This window comes from Schistocerca nitens, chromosome 8, assembly GCF_023898315.1.
Source record: "Schistocerca nitens isolate TAMUIC-IGC-003100 chromosome 8, iqSchNite1.1, whole genome shotgun sequence".
NCBI classification, from domain to species: Eukaryota; Metazoa; Arthropoda; class Insecta; order Orthoptera; family Acrididae; genus Schistocerca; species Schistocerca nitens.
The window spans coordinates 47,819,166-47,841,574 of NC_064621.1; the positions used below are offsets into that span (position 1 = coordinate 47,819,166).

General features: G+C 39.5%; 1 protein-coding gene across 1 annotated transcript in view; it reads left to right on the forward strand.

Moving 5' to 3' along the window:
* LOC126199146 (ras-specific guanine nucleotide-releasing factor 2-like) overlaps window positions 1-22,409 on the forward strand; it is a 1,534,440-nt gene that overhangs the window by 1,135,957 nt on the left and 376,074 nt on the right. Inside the window, exon 18 of the mRNA XM_049935901.1 lies at window positions 9,808-10,250. Within this exon, the coding sequence (XP_049791858.1) occupies window positions 9,808-10,250 (443 nt within the window). The remainder of the gene's footprint in view (window positions 1-9,807; window positions 10,251-22,409) is intronic.

Here is a 22,409-nt window from a genome sequence, read left to right on the forward strand (position 1 = left end):
GATTTGAAATGGCCTTCTTAGATTACTTTAAATAAGTATAGATGAATGTTCCAACATAAGTGCCTTTGTTAGTGGTATTGAAATTTTTAGTGCATATGATATTAACACATTTTAAAGATCTAGTTCATCTGTAAAATAAAAATTATTCAGCAAAAGAGACTAAACCATGGTAGTTAGCAAAATATAAATTATTATCTGTAGAGTAAATAATATGAAAAGATAGTATGTGAAATATTTTTTTTTATATTTTATAGATAGATGTAATCGACAAGTAAATTGCTGAAGGGGAAAACAGTCCTTCATTATAGATGAAATGGAGATTCTCCATCTTGCTGTATTTGAAGCATGTTCCGTATCACTGTCTGACCTACCTGACTTAACATTTTTTTTTTGTTTACACTTTCTTCTATTACAACTGGTAAATACAGAGATCAGCCATTTCCCCAGTGGCTGAGATATGATGCGAATAAGCCTCTGTATATGAATGGAGACAAAGAAATATCAGCAAACTTCATCCAGTTTCACTTTTGTCAACATTCTCAAATGTTTTAGAAAAGGTGTTATATAGTGGGTTTCTAAACTATCTGACTACAAATAATACAGTGTCAAAGTCACAGTTTGGATTTCTAAAGTATTCTGATATTGAGAATTCTATGGAACAAGAATGAGCTTTCAGAATGAGATTTTCACTCTGCAGCGGAGTGTGCGCTGATATGAAACTTCCTGGCAGATTAAAACTGTGTGCCTGACCGAGACTCGGACTCATTAGAAACCAAGTATAATTTAAAGAAACAGCTGATAACATAATTTTCATTGACATTAATGAATGGTTCATATCCAATTCTCTGCACCTTACCTTTGAAAAGACATCACATATAGAGTTCAGAACTGTTAAATGCTTTGCTCACAGAATATGTCTAAAGAAAGATGACTAACAGACAGGAGAAATTGATTCTTATTATTACAACTTGATATCAAATTCAGAGTGGTGGAGTATACCACAGAACAGCTGGAGTGCTTAAACAAATCTTTATTTTCAATGCAGCTGCCATGAGACACAGATTGCATAAAAATAAAAAAGCTAGCGTGTTTCACTGACATTCATTGTACAATGTCATAAGTGATCCTTTTGAGGGTAATGAAACTAAAGTTTTCATAGTCCAAAACTGTGTACTCTATCTTCTTCTTCTTATTCTTCTTCTTCTTAGTACCTTCCTCTATAAATGTATAAGTTATTCATTTTCTGCAATTACTTTCTGTGTGATTGGACTAATTCAGTAAGTTGTTGTTGTTGTTGTTGTTGTTGTTGTGGTCTTCAGTCCTGAGACTGGTTTGATGCAGGAAGTACAGCAGGAATTTTGATATGCATTTTAGTAAGAAATGACAGATTTATGAGGAAATTTTGTAGGCAAAGTAGACAGATGTAAGGCAGTCTGACTGTAGATCCAATCTGACAGGAGCTACTACTGTGGGGAGGCCAGTGTAAGCTACCACTGACTTACTTCAACACCTGCAGTGCAGGACACACAAGATACTAAGTTGACAAGAACAGAGATTTTAGTATAGAGTTAATGTTTAAGAGGTGTGAAGGGAAATTCAAGAAAAGGCCACAGAAAATGTAGCTTGCACCAAACTCTGTTGCGGTCCAGTACAAACTCTGTCATAGAGGCACTAGAGTCAGGTTCCTGGCAAGTGGCTGTAGCTTGTGCCAAGGTGGCATTGCAATCGGGCAGCATGGGCAATGCAGTATCTCACGGCCCCCATCATTGCCTTGAGAAGTCACTCCAAATGCCAATTGAATGTGGTTCAGATAACATTCATGCCTTTTGGGAACTTTAATGGTGTGTGCTCCTTAAACCAATTAAGTTATATGAAATTGATGATATTTAGTTTCTTAAATTTGCTTTCTGAATTTTGATTATAATTCTCTGCAATTTCCCAAAAATAAAATACCACTTTGCAATACATTTATTCCATAATGAAATTTGTCATAAATAATATACATCTTTTCCAAATGAACAGCTCACTTCATGAAATAAGAACAATCATCAGAAAGATTTTAGCCACTTTGGTCCAAAAGCTGTCCATTATTCACCAACAAACAGCCATAAAAACATTAGCTGCTAAGAAAGATCAGTTTAAGAGAACGGTGTCTTTCCAAAATATGGTGGTAAAACAGGAAATGTAAACTATGGTAACATTGTTATCAAGTACATGCAAACCTTTCCTCAGTTGCTGATGGGCAAATGCTAGTAAACATCCATCAGGAAATGAAGAATGTGTATGGGGCAACATGTCTGTTGAAACCACCATTGTGGAGTTATGCGCCAAGGTTGACAATTCCTGCTGGATGAGGAAGTGAACCAGCAATTATGGAGCCTTTATGCAGCAGGACACCATGTTTTACCTAATGGCTATCTTCAACTTGATGCATGGATGGGATGATTTCCTTGATGTTAAGGGCAATTCTGCCTGATTGGTATACAGATTTTGGATGTATGGCCATTGAGCAGAGAATTTTTGATCGCACCTTACATTAGTAATCTCAAATTATGAGAGTGTTGAGTAAAATCTGATTTCTGCACACCTTCAGGGCAATAATTTGATCAATGTAAAGAAATGTTGTATATTTTTTCCTGTTTTATGATTTGTGGCTACAACAGCCTAAAATTATCTCACTCACTTCATGTTACCTGATTCTTTTTTCTCTTTAGCATATATACATTTACATCTTTGTGACAAGTTCAGTACTACCTCTCAAAAGAAAATATCTGTCAGTTTTTTTACTTATTCCTCATCCATCAGAACCATTTCAGTCAGTATTTGTAGAAACTCAGTATTGATATTACCTCTTAAATGAAAATATGTTTCACTTTTGTTGTTTGACTTATTCTACATCCCTAAGGCCCACTTCAACTAGTATTTGTGGAATCTAACTTTTTCTAAAATATGTATTGTGTCTTCTTGTTTTGTTATATGTGCTACAGCTTGGAGGATTCCATCACAATGGATCGATGAAATGCAAAGAATGCCGAATCTAATCTAAAATGACCATGGACAGCCTCCTACCCATTATTGTCCTATTCGAACTTGTGTTTTGTTCCTAGTTACTTTGACGTTGGTGATACACTTATTTTGATATTGCTGTCTTCCTTTTTCTTGTAATTGACTATGACAATGCACATACATCACTGCCATTTGGCTATCTACAGGGCACTATAAACTAAACTTTCTTCACTTATTAAAGGGTCTTAAATAAACAGTAATAAATAAATAAATAAATCAGCCTGTATTTAAATGTTACAGCTTGTAATGTTCTCTCTCTCTAATCAGCTACACAAATGACTGTGATCATGTGAGTGAAATTGAATCAGAAAATTAAGGCAATCATTTCCAAAATAATCAAACAATGGAAGATCCAAGATGGAATGTAACAATATTATGAGAAGGAAAGTTGCTACTCACCATAAAGCAGAGATGCTGGGTCACAGATAGGCACAAAAAAAAAGACTGTTACAAATAAATAAAACTTTTGGCCATTAATGCCTTTGTCACCAATAGACACACATATGCACAAACGCAGTCGTGTGAACGCAACTCACACACGTGAATGCAGTCTCAGGCAGCTGAAACCACACTAGGAGCAGCAGCACCAGTGCATGATGGGAGTGGAGACTGGGTTGGGGTAACGAGGAGGCTGGGGTAGGGAGGGGGAGGGATAGTATGGTGGAAGCGGCAGACAGGGAAGTACTGCAGATTAGACAGAGTGCATTGAAGAGGTGGGGAGAAGCGGTTGGGGGGGGGGGGGGGGGAGAAGTAGCAGAGGAAAAGGAGAGAAGTGAAACGACTGGGTGTGATGGTGGAATGACAGCTGTGTAATGCTGGAATGGGAACAGGGAAGGAGCTGGATGGGTGAGGACAGTGACTAATGAAGGTACCTGAGAAACGTGACTGGTCTCACAGGCAGCCCTGCCTTAGATGGGATACCTGATGTTCTACATCTACATCTACATTTATACTCCTCAAGCCACCCAACGGTGTGTGGCGGAGGGCACTTTACGTGCCACTGTCATTACCTCCCTTTCCTGTTCCAGTCGCGCATGGTTCGCGGGAAGAACGATTGTCTGAAAGCCTCTGTGCGCGCTCTAATCTCTCTAATTTTACATTCGTGATCTCCTCGGGAGGTATAAGTAGGGGGAAGCAATATATTCGATACCTCATCGAGAAACGCACCCTCTCGAAACCTGGCGAGCAAGCTACACCGCGATGCAGAGTGCCTCTCTTGCAGAGTCTGCCACTTGAGTGTATTAAACATCTCCGTAACGCTATCACAGTTACCAAATAACCCTGTGACGAAACGCGCCGCTCTTCTTTGGATCTTCTCTATCTCTTCCGTCAACCCGATCTGGTACGGATCCCACACTGATGAGCAATACTCAAGTATAGGTCGAACGAGTGTTTTGTAAGCCACCTCCTTTGTTGATGGACTACATTTTCTAAGCACTCTCCCAATGAATCTCAACCTGGTACCCGCCTTACCAACAATTAATTTTATATGATCATTCCACTTCAAATCGTTCCGCACGCATACTCCCAGATATTTTACAGAAGTAACTGCTACCAGTGTTTGTTCCACTATCATATAATCATACAATAAAGGATCCTTCTTTCTATGTATTCGCAACACATTACATTTGTCTATGTTAAGGGACAGTTGCCACTCCCTGCACCAAGTGCCTATCCGCTGCAGATCTTCCTGCATTTCACTACAATTTTCTAACGCTGCAACTTCTCTGCTGTTAGTGACCAGACTGGATTAGCTGGTGGTTGGCGAATGTATTGGACAGGTCTTGCATTACAGGGGTATGAGCCCTGAGGTAAGGGCTTGGAAGCAGGGGTTGTGTAAGGATGGATGAGTATATCGTTTGGTGGATGGCAAAATACCACTGTGGAAGTGGTGGTGAGGATAGTGGGCAGGATATTTCTCATTTCAGGGCATGACAAGAGGTAGTCAGAACCCTGGCGGAGAATGTAATTCAGTTGCTCCAGTCCTGGGTGGTACTGAGTTGTGAGGGGAAAGCTCCTCTGCCGTCGGATGATGGGACTTTGGGAGCTGGCGGGAGACTGGAAAGATTGAGAGAGAGACATTTGGCAGATTTGTCTCTGCGCAAGGTTGGAAGGATAATTACAGTCTGTGAAGGCTTCATTGAGACTCTCGGTATATTTCGAGAGGGACTGCTCATCATTGCAGGTGGCTAGGCTGTATGGAAGGGTCTTCTTGGATGGAAAGGTAGGCAGCTGTCAAAGTGGAGGTATTGCTGGTAGTTAGTTGGTTTGATATGGAAGTAGGTATTGATGTAGCCATCTTTGAGGTGGAGGTCAACATCTAGGAAGATGGCCTCTTGGGTTGAGTAGGACCAAGTGAAGCAAATGGGAGAGAATTGTTGAGGTTCTGGAGGAATGTGGATAGGTTGTCCTCACCCTCAATCCAGATCAAAAAGATGTCGTCAGTAAATCTGAACCAGGTGAAAGGTTTAGGATTCTGGGTTTTTAGGAAGAATTCCTCTAGATGGCCCATGAATAGGTTGGCACAGGATGGTGCTGTGTGGGTGCCCATAGCCGTACTCCAGATTTGTTTGTTTGTAATGCCTTCAAAGGAGAAGTAATTGTGGGTGAGGATATAGTTGGTCATGAAGACTAGGAAGGAGATTGTTGGTTTGTGTAATCTGTTGGGCATTGAGAAAGGTAGTGTTCAATAACGATAAGGTCATGGGCATTAGGAATGTCAGTGTAAAGGGATGTGGCATCAGTAGTGACGAGCAGGGAAATATGGTAAAGGAACAGGAACTGTGGAGAGTTGATGGAGGTAATGGTTGGTATCTTTATAGGAGGGTAGGTTCCAGGTAATAGGTTGAAGGTGTAGGTCTAGGAGAGCAGAGATTCTCTCAGTGGGGGCACAGTAACTGGCCACATTGGGGCATCCTGGGTGGTTAGGTTTATGGACTTTAGGAAGCATGTAAAAGGTAGGAGCGAGGGAATGATAGGGAGAGTAGAGAATTGGACTCTGGGGAGAGGATCTGGGATGGACCTAAAGATTTGAGTAGTGACAGGAGATCCTGCTGGATTTCTGGAATGGGGTCACTTGGCAAGGTTTGTAGGTGCAAGTATCTGACAGCTGGTACAGTCCTTCTGGCAGGTAATACTTGTGGTTCCAAACAACAGTGGTGGAGCCTTTGTCCACAGGTCTGAGTATAAGGTCAGGATCAGTTTTTAGATGGTGGACTGTGGTTCTTTTTGTGGATGTAAGGTTAGTTTGCATGCAGTGGGATTTGGGAAATGATGGTGAGGCTAGGTTCAAGGTTAAGAAATTCTGGAAAGTTAACAGGGGGTGATTTGGTGGCAGTGGGAGTGGATCACAGTTGGATGGAGGAGTGAACTGAGTTAGACAGGGTTCAATATTGACCTTTGGTTGGGTCTGATTGGTAGGGTAGGTGGCAAAAAAGTGCTTCCACTGTAGGGACTGGAAGAAGGAGAGAAGGTCTTTAACAAGTCCTGCATGATTGAATTTGGGAGTGGGGAAAAAGGTAAGGCCTTTGGAAAGGACTGATATTTCTGTGGATAAAGGATTCTGGAGGAAATGTTGATGACTGTGTTATGGGTCTGTTTAGGTTCTGGATTCTGTGTGGGGGTGGGAAGGAGTTTTGGAGGGTGGAGTAAGCATAGTAGGTCTGCGAGACAGGGTTTGTCAGCTATGAGGGGATGTGGGGGAGATTTGGAAGTTGTAGACGTAGTGAACAGTGGTAGTCCAAGGTGGGAGTAGGAAGTGAACAGGATGGAGAGCTCTTTGAGGTGGCATGTTGCTCAAGTTTCTGCAGGGCAAGAGTTTCAATGTATGTTATGGGTTCCAGGAATTTGGGATTGCATAGCAGGTGAATTTTGCGGAAGTAGATAAGGTACTGCAAGGAGGTTTGGGCTTGGTTGATATGGTTTCCTGGGACTATGTTGGTGACAGCTAAGGATTGGCAGAATCTGAACAGGTGTAGGTCATTGTGGAAGGAGGCATGGCAGCTGGAGATGGGTAATTTGATGGTAAGACCATTTGGGGGGATTCCATGAGCCAAGCAACAATGCAGGAACAGTATGTGGGACTGTGATCTAGCTAGGGTAAGAAAACTTTTCTGTATTGACACAGATGGAAAGAGCGAGTATCTATGGCGGTGGAAACATGCAAGTAATTACATACATAGAATTACATCTGAAAAAATTTTGCAAAGAGATACCAAATACATGTGAAAATTCATGAAAAGGATGAAGTTGATAGAAAAGGGGGAAACAAGATGAAATCTGATGGAATTGATGATAGCAAAAGTTGAAAACCCACTAAAACTGGCGAGAAGTCACAAGGATCAAAATAAAGAATAAATAATAAAAAAAATTGTATGTTACTGTGGGTAGCAGGTCTGAGGGTGGATAAGTGTGAAGAAGGGGGACGGCAGGTGTGACTGGATGAGGTGGAATTAGTGTGAACTGGGACAGAATAGAGAAAGATTGGGGATGGGGAGGGGTTATAGGATGAGACACAAGATTTTGTGGCACCGGAAAGGTGCAGGATATAACACGCAAAATTATGGGAGATTGATGCAGGGAGAATGATTAATTTGAAAGGTTAGGATTAATTATATTGGCCAGAGTAATGTGGGACATAAAATGCTGCACCAACAATCAGCATGGTCTTGTAGCTTCTGTTGTGCGCATCTGAGATGTTTGATACAGTGTGGAGCATGGAGTGCAGTGCAGTGCAGAAGAGAAAGAAGGATGTACATTGAGTGTAGTTACACGAAAGAAAATAGTAACAAAGGGAAACAGCATGAATGGCTACAGACAAACTGTGGCCAAGAAACAAGTGGACCATCCTGTTGCTGAATACATTGCCAAACATGACATCCTTCATTTCAATAGCGTCCTCACAGCCTGTGCATATGGATCCTTCCCACCAACACCAGCCTTTGTGAACTGCACAGGTGGTAACTCTCCCTGCAATATATCCAACATTCCCGTAACACTCTTGGCCTCAACCTTCATTAGTCCTCACTCATCTAGCTCCTTCCCTGTTCCCATTCCGACACTACACAGCCCTCATTTTACCAATGCACCCAGAATTTTTATTTCTTTCCTTTTCTGCTGCTCCCCCCCCCCCTCCCCCCACCACCACCAACTCTTCTCTGCACTCTGTCTAATCTGCAGCACTTCCCTGTCTGCCGCTTCCACCATACTATCCCTCCCCCTCCCTGCCCCAGCCTCCTCCTTACCCCCCCCCCCCCCCCCCCCGCCCAGTTGCTGCTCCCATTGTGTACTGGTGCTGCTGCTTGCAGTGTTGCTTCAGCTGCCTGAGACTGCAGTCATGTGTGTGAGTTGCATTTGCATGAGTTTGTGTGTGTGTGTGTGTGTTGACAAAGGTCGTAGTGGCTGAAAGCTTTATTTGTGACAGTCTTTTTGTTGTTCCTATCACGACTCAGTATCTCCTCTACATGGTGAGTAGTACCTTTCATTTTCATAATATTGTTACATTCCATCCTGGATTTTCCATTCTTTGATACTAAAGAAAAAATATTGAAAGAAATCATATCTGTATTATAGTGTTAAAACCTGTATTTTTAGACAATTTTTACATAGTTATTTTGGGTCTGAAGATCACAAGGCAACTCATTTGAAGCAGCTCACCTATTGTTACAGGTTGTCTCTGGTGAAGTGGGCAAAGGGAGAACTGACACAGGAAGTGGGAGGGTAGGTAGTTGAAGGTATCTGACATCTGGGAGGGAGAGCATCAGATGAACCAGATAGTAAAGTGACACCAGTCAGCTCGTTCAGGCCACATGGAGTGGGAGTTGGGTGTAGCACACATTAACATACAGGAAAAAGTTAACAGGGGAAACTAGAACAGAGAAAGAGGAAGACTATAAGTAGGAGGGTTTGAGTGCTGGATGAGTGAAGTTAGCATCATGGGGCAAATTTTTGCTTATCCTATGCATTACCAATTCAGTTAAGGTCTGTGAAAAGAATAACAGGGTGTGTTTTTTCCCTATATATACACACTATGTATTCTTGTTTTCTGGTAAGTTCTATATCTTTTGTGTGGACATGGGGCATGTGCTAGCAGAAATTGAGGGCAGGAAGGTATGATGATTGCAGGATAAGTTGCAAGGACAATCCCATCTATGTAATTCAGATAACTGGTTTTGGGGAAAGCATCCAAATGGTACAGGTTGTGAAGCAGCAATTGAAATTGGCCATCTTGTGCTCAACTCTGTATTCTGTCACATAGTCATCAACTCTGCTCTTGATCATAATTTGATGGTGACTATCAGTAGGGTATATAGCCGGTTGGTGGTCAAGTTCACGTGAAATGCTGTGCAGAAAGTACAACAGAGCTAGTATACAGTGTAACTGCTTTTGCAGGTGGATAAACCTCTGATCAGGTAGGATAAGTCTCTGAAGAGGCTGGAATAGGATGTTCTGTGTAGATGTATAAGACAGGTCTTACACATGGATCTTCCATAGGGATGTGATACAATCAGCAAAGCTTTTTGAGTAGTTGAGGGGGCCAAAGGTGGATTAGGATATTATGTAGATTGGGTGGGTAGCAGATTCCAACTAAAGTTGTCTTTATAGTTACCATTATGTAGATGGGATGGGTGGTGAAATCCCACTAACATTATCTAAGGTATAATTAAATTATTTGTGTATAGTTATATTTGTTTTTGTGGTATGGCATGACAATTAAGTTAATTTATGATTGATATTCCACAGACAACACAGTAGTCAGTGCACCTTCTTCACCAAGCAACCTGAGTACTGTGACACTAGTTGGCTCCAGTAATTCTGATCCAAGTCCACAAGAGGTGGACAGTACTCAGCAAGGAACTCAGGAGGAAGAATCTATCACCACACCACCTACAGAGATGGATACAGCTGCTATTGTAGACCTACAGGCTGGGAGTGGTGTTGTAGCAGACCCACCAACACCAACTCCTCCACCACCACAACCTGCACCACCTCCACAGACAGCAAGGAGAGAATCACAGTCAGAACAACAGAAACTGAAAGCTCAGTCAAAGCGCAAGGGCTCCTCCCAACAACAGCAGCAGGATCAATCTGATGAGTCTGGTAGCGAAGCTCCACCTATACCACAGGACCATAGAGCATCTACATGTTCATCCAGATCTGCTTCAATCACGACTGGTGTCATACAGGTGTGTTTCATTTGAGATTTGTTGATTACTTTGAAGCTCAGTTCTGTTCCCATTTCATAGATGATAAGTGCATTTGTTGTGTTACTTAATGCCAGAATTATTTCATTTTTCTTTGTTTGGCATTAGCTAAAATTGTGCTTGCACTTTAATAGTTACTAATTATTTGCCTTTTTTAATGTGGTTGATTTGGATATATGTAGATTACACTAAAATACAGTGAAAACCATTTAACAAAAAACTGAGGAGAATGAAATATTTTTTAAAGTTGAGCAATGTATATGAAAAAAGTAAACTGTATATTGATCTCATCAAATTTTACAGTAATTATGTTCCCTGCTAAAATTTACTCTTGTACCTACATACTGTAGACTGAAAGATTATAAACAGCATATTATTATTTTCTGGGAAAAATCTATTCTTGTTTCTTGCAGTGTGTTACGGAATGCTTGATGATTAATTGGTTCACGTAACAGGATTAAGTAGACTTATGCAATATACCAATCCAAAAACGAACTTCTGTCACTCCAAAGTTAGGCAATATTCTTGTCGCCAGCTGAAAATAATTCTTTGCTGTACAAAAATTCAGTTTGCCAAAATTCCTCTGTAATCATGAAATTGTGCCCAGCACAACAATTAGAACCATCAATCTGAGTAAATAAGAAATACAAAAATAAAAATTGTACATTTAATCAATAAACAGACAATGAAATAGAGAGGAAAAAAGATCAAAGTTATGTACTAAACCCCCTGAAAAATATTGAGTTGTGTGACTATACTGCATGATGGTGTGTCCAATACATATTATAAATCGCCAAATACACTCGAGTCACTATGTTCATGAACATTTTTTATTTATGAATGGTGGGCTCCATGTGAAGACAGTATTACTACTCAAGGGGCATATTGGTTGAAAGCACTGATGATGGCTGTTAATCAGTTGAAATCGATTTGCAAAAGTGAATAAATAAAACAAGATTTTGCGACTGGTTGCTGTATATCTGGTAATTTTTTATTTAACTACTTACAATAAACTGTTGAGCATCATCTCAAAATAGGTAATGATTATACTCTTTCACATCAACAGTACATAGGAAATTTCAGGAGAGTGAAATACAAGTGTCTGAAAAACTAACCACATTTAAGACACTTTTACTGTTAATCGAATCAGTCCTGTTCTTCTGCTTTATCATCATGATAGAGCAGAAAAGAGTAAGACAGCCTGATTGTTGCTGTCAGCTGTCACCCCTTGTTGATGAAGCACCAGGAGACTAACAAGCAGCATGGCTTATGGCTTGGAGGCAGCATAGAAACTGGTGTGTTGCATAGGACGCATTTGGGCATACACGATGCAGGGGATCTGAGCTTGCTGCAGGATGAATGGGGGGTGTTACACAGTCACGTCGCTTGATGCGGAGAGTCAATATGTAGGTTGGCTGTCCAGTCTCACTCATTCACTCTATGAGTGGGAAGGTGGCTGTTCCTTCAGCAGATTCCAATCAGGGAAATGGTATGAACCGTTTTCTAGTAATTGGGAGCTCCAGCATTAGAAGCATTATGGAAATAGGGTCCAAGGCCAGAAATAATGCCAATGTGCACTTGGTATGTCTGCCAGAGGCCCTTCCTGTGGCTGTCAAGCGTGCAGGGTGCAGTAGTCTGCAAGTTGTTGCTCATATCAGCATCAGTGAATCCTGCCACTTGATTTCTGAGGACATCCTCAGTTCCTACGTGTGACTGGTAGAAGTGGTGAAGACTTCTGGTCTCATTTGCAAGGTGCCAGCAAAGCTCACAATTTGCAGCATAGTGCAAGGAAATGATTGGAGCTTTGTTTTGGAACCAATTGGGGGGTCTGAGCTGGAAGCTCCACTAATTCTGTGGTGATCATGGCTGCACATTTCTGGATGTGTGTTATAGGGTGGAGAGTTGTAGGACTCCCCTTGATAGATCTCAAATGAACTACAAAAAAGAAGCATCTACTCAGATCGTGGAGTACTTGTAGAGTGCACATGGACTTTTTTTAGACTAAGTGGTAGTTTTTGGTCCCACAATGAATGCTCACCAGTTGATATGCAGAAATCAAAATCATAAACTGTTTGGCTACCAAAATTTTAACAGTAAGTTGTTGAAGTATTCGTAACAAAATTCTTGAATATCCTGCCTCCCAGGAAATTTCTGCTGCTCAAATTATTCTTGGTATCAAGATCTGGCTGAAACCGGAAGTAGGTTCCAGAATACTGAGCAATTCATGGAACATATATCTAAGACAGATTATATACTGTAGGAGGTGGAGTGTTCATTGCAGTTGATAAAAATATTGTTTTAGTGTGACAATGAGCTTATCAGGATGCATATAACAGATCTAGGTGAAGTCAGGTTCATTGTTGGATGTTTTTACTTGGCACTGAATTCCACGAGGAAAGTTGTAGAGTCATTAAAGGAAATTCTACAATCAGTAGGATGGAAATACACAGATAATGCAATATTAGTTTGAAGCAACTTTTACCTACTGAACCATAGACTGGCGTGTCTATGGATTCACTGCAAGTGGTACAGAGAGACAATCTAGTGAATTACTTCTAAACATGTTTTCCAAAAACTGCCTTGAACAACCGTTACCATGTTTTATGGACTGCAAAATGCACCATAATTTTTAAGCATTTTTTAAATAATGTTTTTACCATTTTTATAATTAGATTGCAAAACCAGACTTTAAAAAAATCTTAGTTTGTAAAATGGAACTGATTATTAAAATCCCTGAACTTTCTTCTTCCTCCTCCTCCTCCTCCTCCATCGTCATTGTCACCCTCTTTATACATAAGTGGTCTTCGGTGCCATTGAGAGACAATTACTAATGCTGCACTTCTTGAAAGATGTAACAATAGTGGCACACTTCTTGTGAGATCTAGCAATAAAGTTTTTCTCTCTCTCTCTAGAACATGACTGTTTCATACACTGACACCCTTGTGTGATTTTAGATAATTTTAAAGATCTGTTTGGCATGAATTCATGTGGGCTTCATCCATCATCCATTTGTTCCATTCCTCATTCGTGTACACTTTGAATGGTTTATTTATCAAGACATCAACACTTTGCAATTGTGAAGTAAGACCTCCCAGAATAACAGCAAGCTCTGTGTTTTCCTGTCTCAGTTTCATTTTCACAGAATTTTTGAAATGACTACTAAACTGATCTTGCACAAGAAGAGAACTCTTGTTCAATATTGTGCCTTTCCTGCTCTCCCACACTCTGTTAATCCACAGTTTCATACCAATCTCATCCATTCACCTGTTGTCATGTAAGTCTACAACAACACTTGACAGTACTGCAGAAGGTTATGGCATTGTTTTGTGCTTTAAAATGATCATTGTATTAAGTTTTGTACTGTCAGCACAACATGAAAGGATGACAGTATAGTGCATTTTTTCATGTGCACTTTTTTTTATATAATTACAGTTTTAGTACCTTTCATGACAACAATTCTGTTACTTAGCACATCAAATGCCAGAGGAGTTTTGTCCATATTCACTGTTTGCTATAGTTCCACACTGTTTTTCTTGCAATGTGAATAATAAAGCAATGGAAAGTTACTATTTTCTAGAATGAGATTTTCACTCTGCAGCGGAGTATGCGCTAATATGAAACTTCCTGGCAGATTAAAACTGTGTGCCAGACCAAGACTGGAACTCAGGACCTTTGCCTTTCGTGGGCAAGTGCTCTACCATCTGAGCTACCCAAGGTTATAAATACAAAATCAAATAGGGGTAATGCAGGAGTATTTTTAATAATGAATAAAAAATAGGAGTGCTGGTAAGCTACTACAAACAGCATAGTGAACTCATTATTGTGGCCAAGATAGACATGCATCTCATGGCTACTACAGTAGTACAAGTTTATATGCCAACTAGCTCTGCAGATGATGAAGAAATTGATGAAATGTATGATGAGATAAAAGAAATTATTCAGATAGTGAAGGGAGATGAAAATTTAATAGTCATGGGTGACTGGAATTCGAGAGTAGGAAATGGGAGAGAAGGAAACAGTAGGTTAATACAGATTGGGGGTAAGAAATGAAAGAGGAAACCATCTGGTAGAATTTTGCACAGAGCATAACTTAATCATAGCTAACACTTGGTTCAAGAATCATAACAGAGGGTTGTATACATGGAAGAATCCTGGAGATACTAGAAGGTATCAGATAGATTATATAATGGTAAGACAGAGACTTAGGAACCAGTTTTAAATTGTAAGACATTTCCAGGGGCAGATGTGGACTCTGACCACAATCTATTGGTTATGAAATGTAGATTAAAACTGAAGAAACTGCAAAAAGGTGGGAATTTAAGGAGATGGGACCTGGATAAACTGACTAAACCAGAGATTGTACAGAGTTTCAGGGAGAACAATTGACAGGAATGGGGGAAAGAAATACAGTTGAAGAAGAATGGGTAGCTCTGAGGGATGAAGTAGTGAAGGCAGCAGAGGATCAAGTAGGTAAAAAGACTAGGGCTAGTAGAAATCCGTGGGTAACAGAAGAAATAGTGAATTTAATTGATGAAAGGAGAAAATATAAAAATGCAGTAAATGAAGCAGGCAAAAAGGAATACAAACGTCTCAAAAATGAGATCGACAGGAAGTGCAAAATGGCTAAGCAGGGATTGCCAGAGGACAAATGTAAGGATGTAGAGGCCTATCTCACTAGGGGTAAGATAGATACTGCCTACAGGAAAATTAAAGAGACCTTTGGAGAAAGGAGAACCACTTGCATGAATATCAAGAGCTTTATTGGAAACCCAGTTCTAAGCAAAGAAGGGAAAGCAGAAAGGTGGAAAGAGTATATAGAGGGTCTATACAAGGGCAATGTACTTGAGGACAATATTATGGAAATGGAAGAGGATGTAGATGAAGATGAAATGGGAGATACGATACTGCGTGAAGAGTTTGACAGAGCCCTAAAGACCTAAGTCGGGAGTAGACAACATTCCATTAGAACTACTGATGACCTTGGGAGATCCATTCCTGACAAAACTCTACAATCTGGTGGGCAAGATGTATGAGACAGGCAAAAAACCCTCAGACTTCAAGCATAATATAATAATTCCAATCCCTAAGAAAGCAGGTGCTGACAGATGTGAAAATTATCAAACTATCAGTTTAGTAAGTCACAGCTGCAAAATACTAACGTGAATTCTTTACAGATGAATGAAAAACTGCTGTAAACCGATCTCAGGGAAGATCAGTTTGGATTCCGTAGAAATGTTGGAACATATGAGGCAATACTGACCTGACAACTTATCTTAGAAGAAAGACTAAGGAAAGGCAAAACTAAGTTTCTAGCATTTGTAGACTTAGAGAAAGCTTTTGAAAATGTTCACTGGAATACTCTTTTTCAAATTCTACAGGTGGCAGGGGTAAAATACAGAGAGCGAAAGGCTATTTAAAATTTGTACAGAAACCAGATGGAAGTTATAAGAGTCGAGGGGCATGAAAGGGAAGCAGTGGTTGGGAAGGGAGTGAGACGGGGTTGTAGCCTCTCCCCAATGTTATTCAATCTGTATATTGAGCAAGCAGTAAAGGAAACAAAAGAAAAATTCGGAGTAGGTATTAAAATCCATGGAGAAGAAATAAAAACTTTGAGGTTCACTGATGACATTGTAATTCTGTCAGAGACAGCAAAGGACTTGGAAGAGCAGTTGAACGGAATGGACAGTGTCTTGAAAGGAGGATATAAGATGAACATCAACAAAAGCAAAACCAGGATAATGGAATGTCGTTGAGTTAACTCTGGTGATCCTGAGGGAATTAGATTAGGGAATGAGACACTTAAAGTAGTGAAGGAGTTTTGCTATTTGGGGAGCAAAATAACTGATGATGGTCGAAGTAGAGAGGATATGAAATGTGACTTGCAATGGCAAGGAAAGTGTTTCTGAAGAATAAAAATTTGTTAACATCGAGTATAGATTTGAGTGTCAGGAAGTCGTTTCTGAAAGTATTTGTATGGAGTGTAGCCATGTATGGAAGTGAAACATGGACAATAAATGGTTTGGGCAAGAAGAGAATAGAAACTTTCAAAATGTGGTGCTACAGAAGGATGCTGAAGATTAGATGGTTAGATCACATAACTAATGAGGAGGTATTGAATAGAATTGGGGAGAAGAGGAGTTTGTGGCACAACTTGACAAGAAGAAGGGACCGGTTGGTAGGACATTGAAGGGCAGTGTGGAGGGTAAAAATCATAGAGGGAGACCAAGATATGAATACACTAAGCAGATTCAGAAGGATGTAGGCTGCAGTAGGTACTGGGAGATGAAGAAGCTTACACAGGATAGAGTAGCATGGAGAGCTGCATCAAACCAGTCTCAGGACTGAAAACCACAACAACATCGCAGCTAGCTTTAAATATAGAGAAGTGTAAGTTAATGCAGATGATTAGGAAAAACAACCCTGTAATGTTTGTTCGCAGCATTAGTTGGGTGCACCTTGACACAGTCACATTGATTAAGTATCTAGGTGTAATGTTGCAAAGTGATATAAAATGGAATGAGGGCTCCAGGTTGGTAGAAAGAAGGTAAATGCCCAACTTCATTATATTGGGAGAAATTTGGAAAAATGGGGCTCATCCATAATGGAGGTGGCATATAGAATGCTAGTGTGACCCATTCTTAAGTATTGTCTAGTGTTTGGGAACACCACCAGGTCATACAAAAGGAAAGCATTTAAACAATTCAGAGTTGTGCTCCGAGATTTGTTACCAGTAGGTTCAGCCAGCATGCAAAATGCATTGTGAACTCAAACAGGTGTCCCTGGTTGGGGCCTGGTTGGAAGATAATGCTCCTTTGCAAGGCACTATTGTGAAAATTTAAAGAACCTGCATTTGAGGCTGACTACATTTCACGAACATACATTTCATGTAAGGACCGTGAAGATAACATGCAAGGAATGGGGTACATACAGAGGCGTTTAGACAGTCATTTTTCCCTTTCTTTGTTTGCAAGTAGAACAGGAAAGGGAATGACTAGTAGTGGTAGAAGTTACCCTTTGCCATGCACCGTTCAGTGGTTTGTGGAGTATGTGTGTAAATGGAGATGTAGGAACAATAATACCAATTTATGCATTTTCACTGGTATTTCAATAAATTTAGAGAACATTGCTCAATAAGCACAATTTCAGTGTTGTTTTAGTTAATAATATCTACTCGCTTTGTTTCAGTAACCACACATTTTTCATCTAAAAATGTTGAGGAAATAAAATCATAGCATAAGATACATTGAGTTACACTTCTGTTGCCAAACTTCTCACCCTATGGGTCATTTCACACTTATGTGGCTGTCATGTCAACAGTGCCATTACACAGTTGTTGGGAAGCACTTTGTATGTGACATTTCATATGTGCCTGGCAAATGTCATGTCCAGTTAAAGGGAAGAAGGCTGCTGTGCTATTGCTGTGGGAATCCCACTGGTACACCTAGCTGCTAGTGACAGCAAATCAAACTTGCCAATGGAGTGGGCCATTGTTGGCATTCACATCTAGATGAGTTTGGCAATTGCTGTTCCACACTTTGCTGCTTGTGCGTTCTCTCATTTGAATTTATACTTGTTCCAACACGGCTTAACCATTTTTATCATAGTGGAAGTAAACACAGATCTAATAATTACATTAGCACATGATCAACCCATTATATGGGACAAAAATCGTGGACATTGTAAGAATGGAATATTTACAAGACTTGCTTATTTAAAGATATTCAAAAATGGTTTTGAAGGGATGCTGGATGAGTATTTGTTTTATTAAATACAATGCATAAAATTTCCATTTTTAATGCTTTGTTGACACATTAAATCTTAGAATACTGTCAGTTAATTGAAAAAGGTGGTGTTAAAAAATAATCCATCATCATTATTTAGGATGGTATCTTCTAAAATTCCCTTGTGCACGCATTAACATCTAATCTTACTTTGAAACCCAATAATCAACAGAGTATCCTCTGTGTTGTAAGAGTCTCACACGAGAGTCTGTTACAATAACGAAATTGTGTAAAACCACACAGTCCTTAACAATATCAACTGCAAAATCAGGATCCAAGTTTATTGCTCCATTTGCTGATTATTATTCCAAATGTACATTCTATGTACCTTTCTGCCCTCTCGTTATAGATTCTTTTTACAGTTTTCAACTGATTCCAACGAATGGTTGCAGAAGGTGTTTGTGCAGGCCCTTTTCTGCATTGAATTCAATGCTTTATTCTTACATGAACATTTTCAAAAGTTTGCGCACTCATCCTAAAATAGTTGAAACATTTTTCACAACCATTTCTGAAGTTGTCAATAAGTATAAAGAATGCCCTAACATCATGTTTTCTCAAGTTGATTGGATGACCCCATTGCATCCTATTTATTTTTCTTTCTTCAGGCATCAATGCAAGATCATCCACACTAGTAATTTACTGTGATACTTTTGCTCAATTCTATGTCAAATGTTATCATCAGTACAGGTTGTTTCTGTGTCCTTTACATAGCACCCATTTTGATGTGAACAGTGTTTACATGATAGCCCTTCCCCCAACACTGTTAGCCCAGCAACTGGATAAGTGTGAAATGACTCTTTCTTCACTACTCTTCTGTCTTTGATCTAGGCTGGTGCTGCCATTCAGCACAAAATGGCAAATCATCCACAAAACATAGATATGTTACTCTGTTAAGCCTGTCCTTTTATATTCATGAGGGCTATACCCTGGATCACTGTGAAAATACTCAGTGTAATGGCTCTTCTCCATTTAATATTCTCCATTACTCTGTCAAAATTTTTCAAAGAAAATTAATCACAATGATATGTCAAATCATATAGACGTATTCACTATTACTCCCTCTCAAAGAAACTTGCTCTGTGCAGAAATACCAAGTGAGGTTGCACATTGGTTAGCACACTGGACTCGCATTCAAGGGAACTATGATTCAAACTCCAGTATGGCCATCCAGATTTAGTTTTTCTGTGATCTCTATAAATCACAACAGGCGAATGCCGGGATGATTGCTATGAGCAGGGCATGATCAGTATCCTTCCCCATCATTTTCTAGTCTGAGCTTGTACTCCATCTCTGATAATTTTGCTGTTTGATGGGACATTAAACTATAATCTTCCTTGGTACACTGAAATATTTCAGTAAACTTCAATATGGTTGTGTATCCTCTTACAACTAATAGTAACACAAGTTAACATTCAGCACTCAAAATTTACAATACTATATTGGCCACATTTGAAGTTCCATCTGAAGATCGCAACATAATGGAGCTTTTATAAAAAGAATTTTTTAAAAATTTACAGCTGCACAAGAAATAGGAAACAAATTCAGTATACTTTCTCATTTGCAGTAGTTCACTTACAAAACTCATCACTCTTCCATTACCTGAATTTACTCGCTTGGCAAGAAATTAATTTAATAAAATAATAGGCACGATTCAGCTAGTTGGGAAGAAAACACAAACAAATAATGTGGCATTACGTTTCAAGAAGTATTTACAGTATTGTATTAATATGTATCATCTGCTTGTCTTTAGGCGAATTTCATTTTAGATTTTGGATAGACCAATATTTTATCATGTCTTTTTTTCTTCCTTGCTTCTCCCAATTTCTAACAGCTTTTTCTTGTTTGAAGTCTTTCTTTAGGCTACCTCTAAGTGGAAAATGAATTATCTTGATTAACAAGTGTTGCACTGACTCACTACTTCATATGGCACCAATCTAGTACACTCATGTACTTTACTGTCCATGACATCTTCAAAGCACATGAAATATTTACCCCATACATTGTGGTAACTACTACAATATACCTGCAATGATGTCCTAATTCCATCAATACATCTTTCCACAGGATTAATAGATAGTTGGTGAGCCAAAAAGGATTTCATTTCCACACCATGGTCTTCCATGCTTTGTTTCCAAATTTGTGAGGTGAACTAAATACTATTGTCAGACAATATTGCCCTAGTCCTTCCAGTATTTATAAGATAGCCATGTTCCATCTTTCTCCAGACTTCTTCAGCTGTAGCTTTCCTTAAACCATACAATTTCTCAGAATTTGAAAATATGTTCAGTACAAGCAGTTATTTTTGTAGCAGATAGTGGGTCATAAAAGCTCATCAGTGCCAGTTTCTAAACATATACAGAAAATGCCATTGCATTCATGTGTGTGTGTGTGTGTGCATCAGTGCCAGTTTCTAAACATATACAGAAAATGCCATTGCATTCATATGTGTGTGTGTGTGTGTGTGTGTGTGTGTGTGTGTGTGTGTGTGTGTGCGCATCAGTGCCAGTTTCTAAACATATACAGAAAATGCCATTGCATTCATGTGTGTGTGTGTGTGTGTGTGTGTGTGCATCAGTGCCAGTTTCTAAACATATACAGAAAATGCCATTGCAGTCATATGTGTGTGTGTGTGTGTGTGTGTGTGTGTGCGCGCGCATCAGTGCCAGTTTCTAAACATATACAGAAAATGCCATTGCATTCATATGTGTGTGTGTGTGTGTGTGTGTGTGTGTGTGTGTATTCTATTTTTGAGAAAGGCCTTGTTGGCTGAAAGCTTATTTTATGACAGTCTAATTGCTGTGCATATCTGTGACTCAGTATCTCCACTATATGGTGAGTAGCAACTTTCCTTTTCATAATATTGTTACATTCCATCTTTGATTAATTCCTAAACCTCTTTTGATGAAACACTGAATGTTTAATATTACAGTTGCTCACTTTCACGTTTCTTACATTTGTAGCAGAACTAGACTCATTCATTTATTTTCTTTACCATTGTTAGTAATAACTACTTCCTTCATCTATGTTGGCATTATCTGTATCCTGCATGCCTGTATCTTAAACAAGTGTAATCTAACAAAATATCTACAGACTTCTCAGGACAACAGATTTCCTAATTTTGTGAATAACCTTGTCTCCTTGTAAAGAATATTTTATGATGCACTGTATAGAACTTCTCAACTATCATGTAATCTGCCTTTCCTTAATAAGACTTCATCAATCTTGGGAATACATCCACATTCAGGAAACTCCACAACTGTTTCAAAATATGCACTATTTCCTCTTCATATTTAACTCTCTTCAAATAATGTACTGTCAGATGCTCAAGTGATACCCTGTCTTTCATTCTTTCTTCCAGACCAAAAGGTAATCTCAACAAAGCATCTAGAGCTACGTTTTCTGATACTGATGTGATGGATTTCAGTATCAAACTATTGCATAAATAACAGACAGCTTAATAACCACTCACAGTTTTATTTACAATTCATCAAGAAAATAAATGTTTTGAGATTAAGTAAAAATGTGTGAAGCGCACAAAATATGAATGTCTTACCCCATCATGAGTGTCTTTTACAACATAAAATATTTGTCTACCTGTTTAATACTGTTTAGCATTTTGTTCATTTTCACTTTTGGATGTGCATCTAAATATCTGTGCATATTTCTGACAATGCTCTGCATGTATGACATATCAGGGACATGACCTGCAGTGTTGATTTCATTGTCTAGTTAATGATCTTTGCTCACATTGATGTGTTCTTTTGAGCTCTGATTGACCTCCAAATCGTTTTTGTCCATCATAATCTACTGTAAAATCAAACAATGGAAAATCTAGTATGGAATAATGACTATATTATGAAAAGGATAGTTGTTACTCACCATATTGTGGAGATGCTGAGTCACAGATAGGCGCAACAAAAAGACTGTCAAACAAAGCTTACAGCCTAACAGGCCTTCATCAGGACTAGACAGCTCTCTCTCTCTCTCTCTCTCTCTCTCTCTCTCTCTCTCTCTCTCTCTCTCTCTCACTCTCACTCACTCACTCACACACACACACGCGCACACACACACACACACACACACACACACACACACACACAAACACACACACACAAGCAAACACATCTCACTCACTCATGACCACAATTTCTGACTGCCAAGGCCAGACTGCGAACAGCAGTGCATCGTGGGAGAAGCAAGCTGGACAGTGGGGGCAAGGGGGAGGGTGGGGCAGGGAGGGGGAGGGATAGCCAGGATAGGTGAGGGGGATGTAAACATACTGTTCCTGTGTTGTTGCTTGGCTCATGGAATCCCACCAATAGCCTTACCATCAGACTACCCATCCCGGCTGCTACCCCTC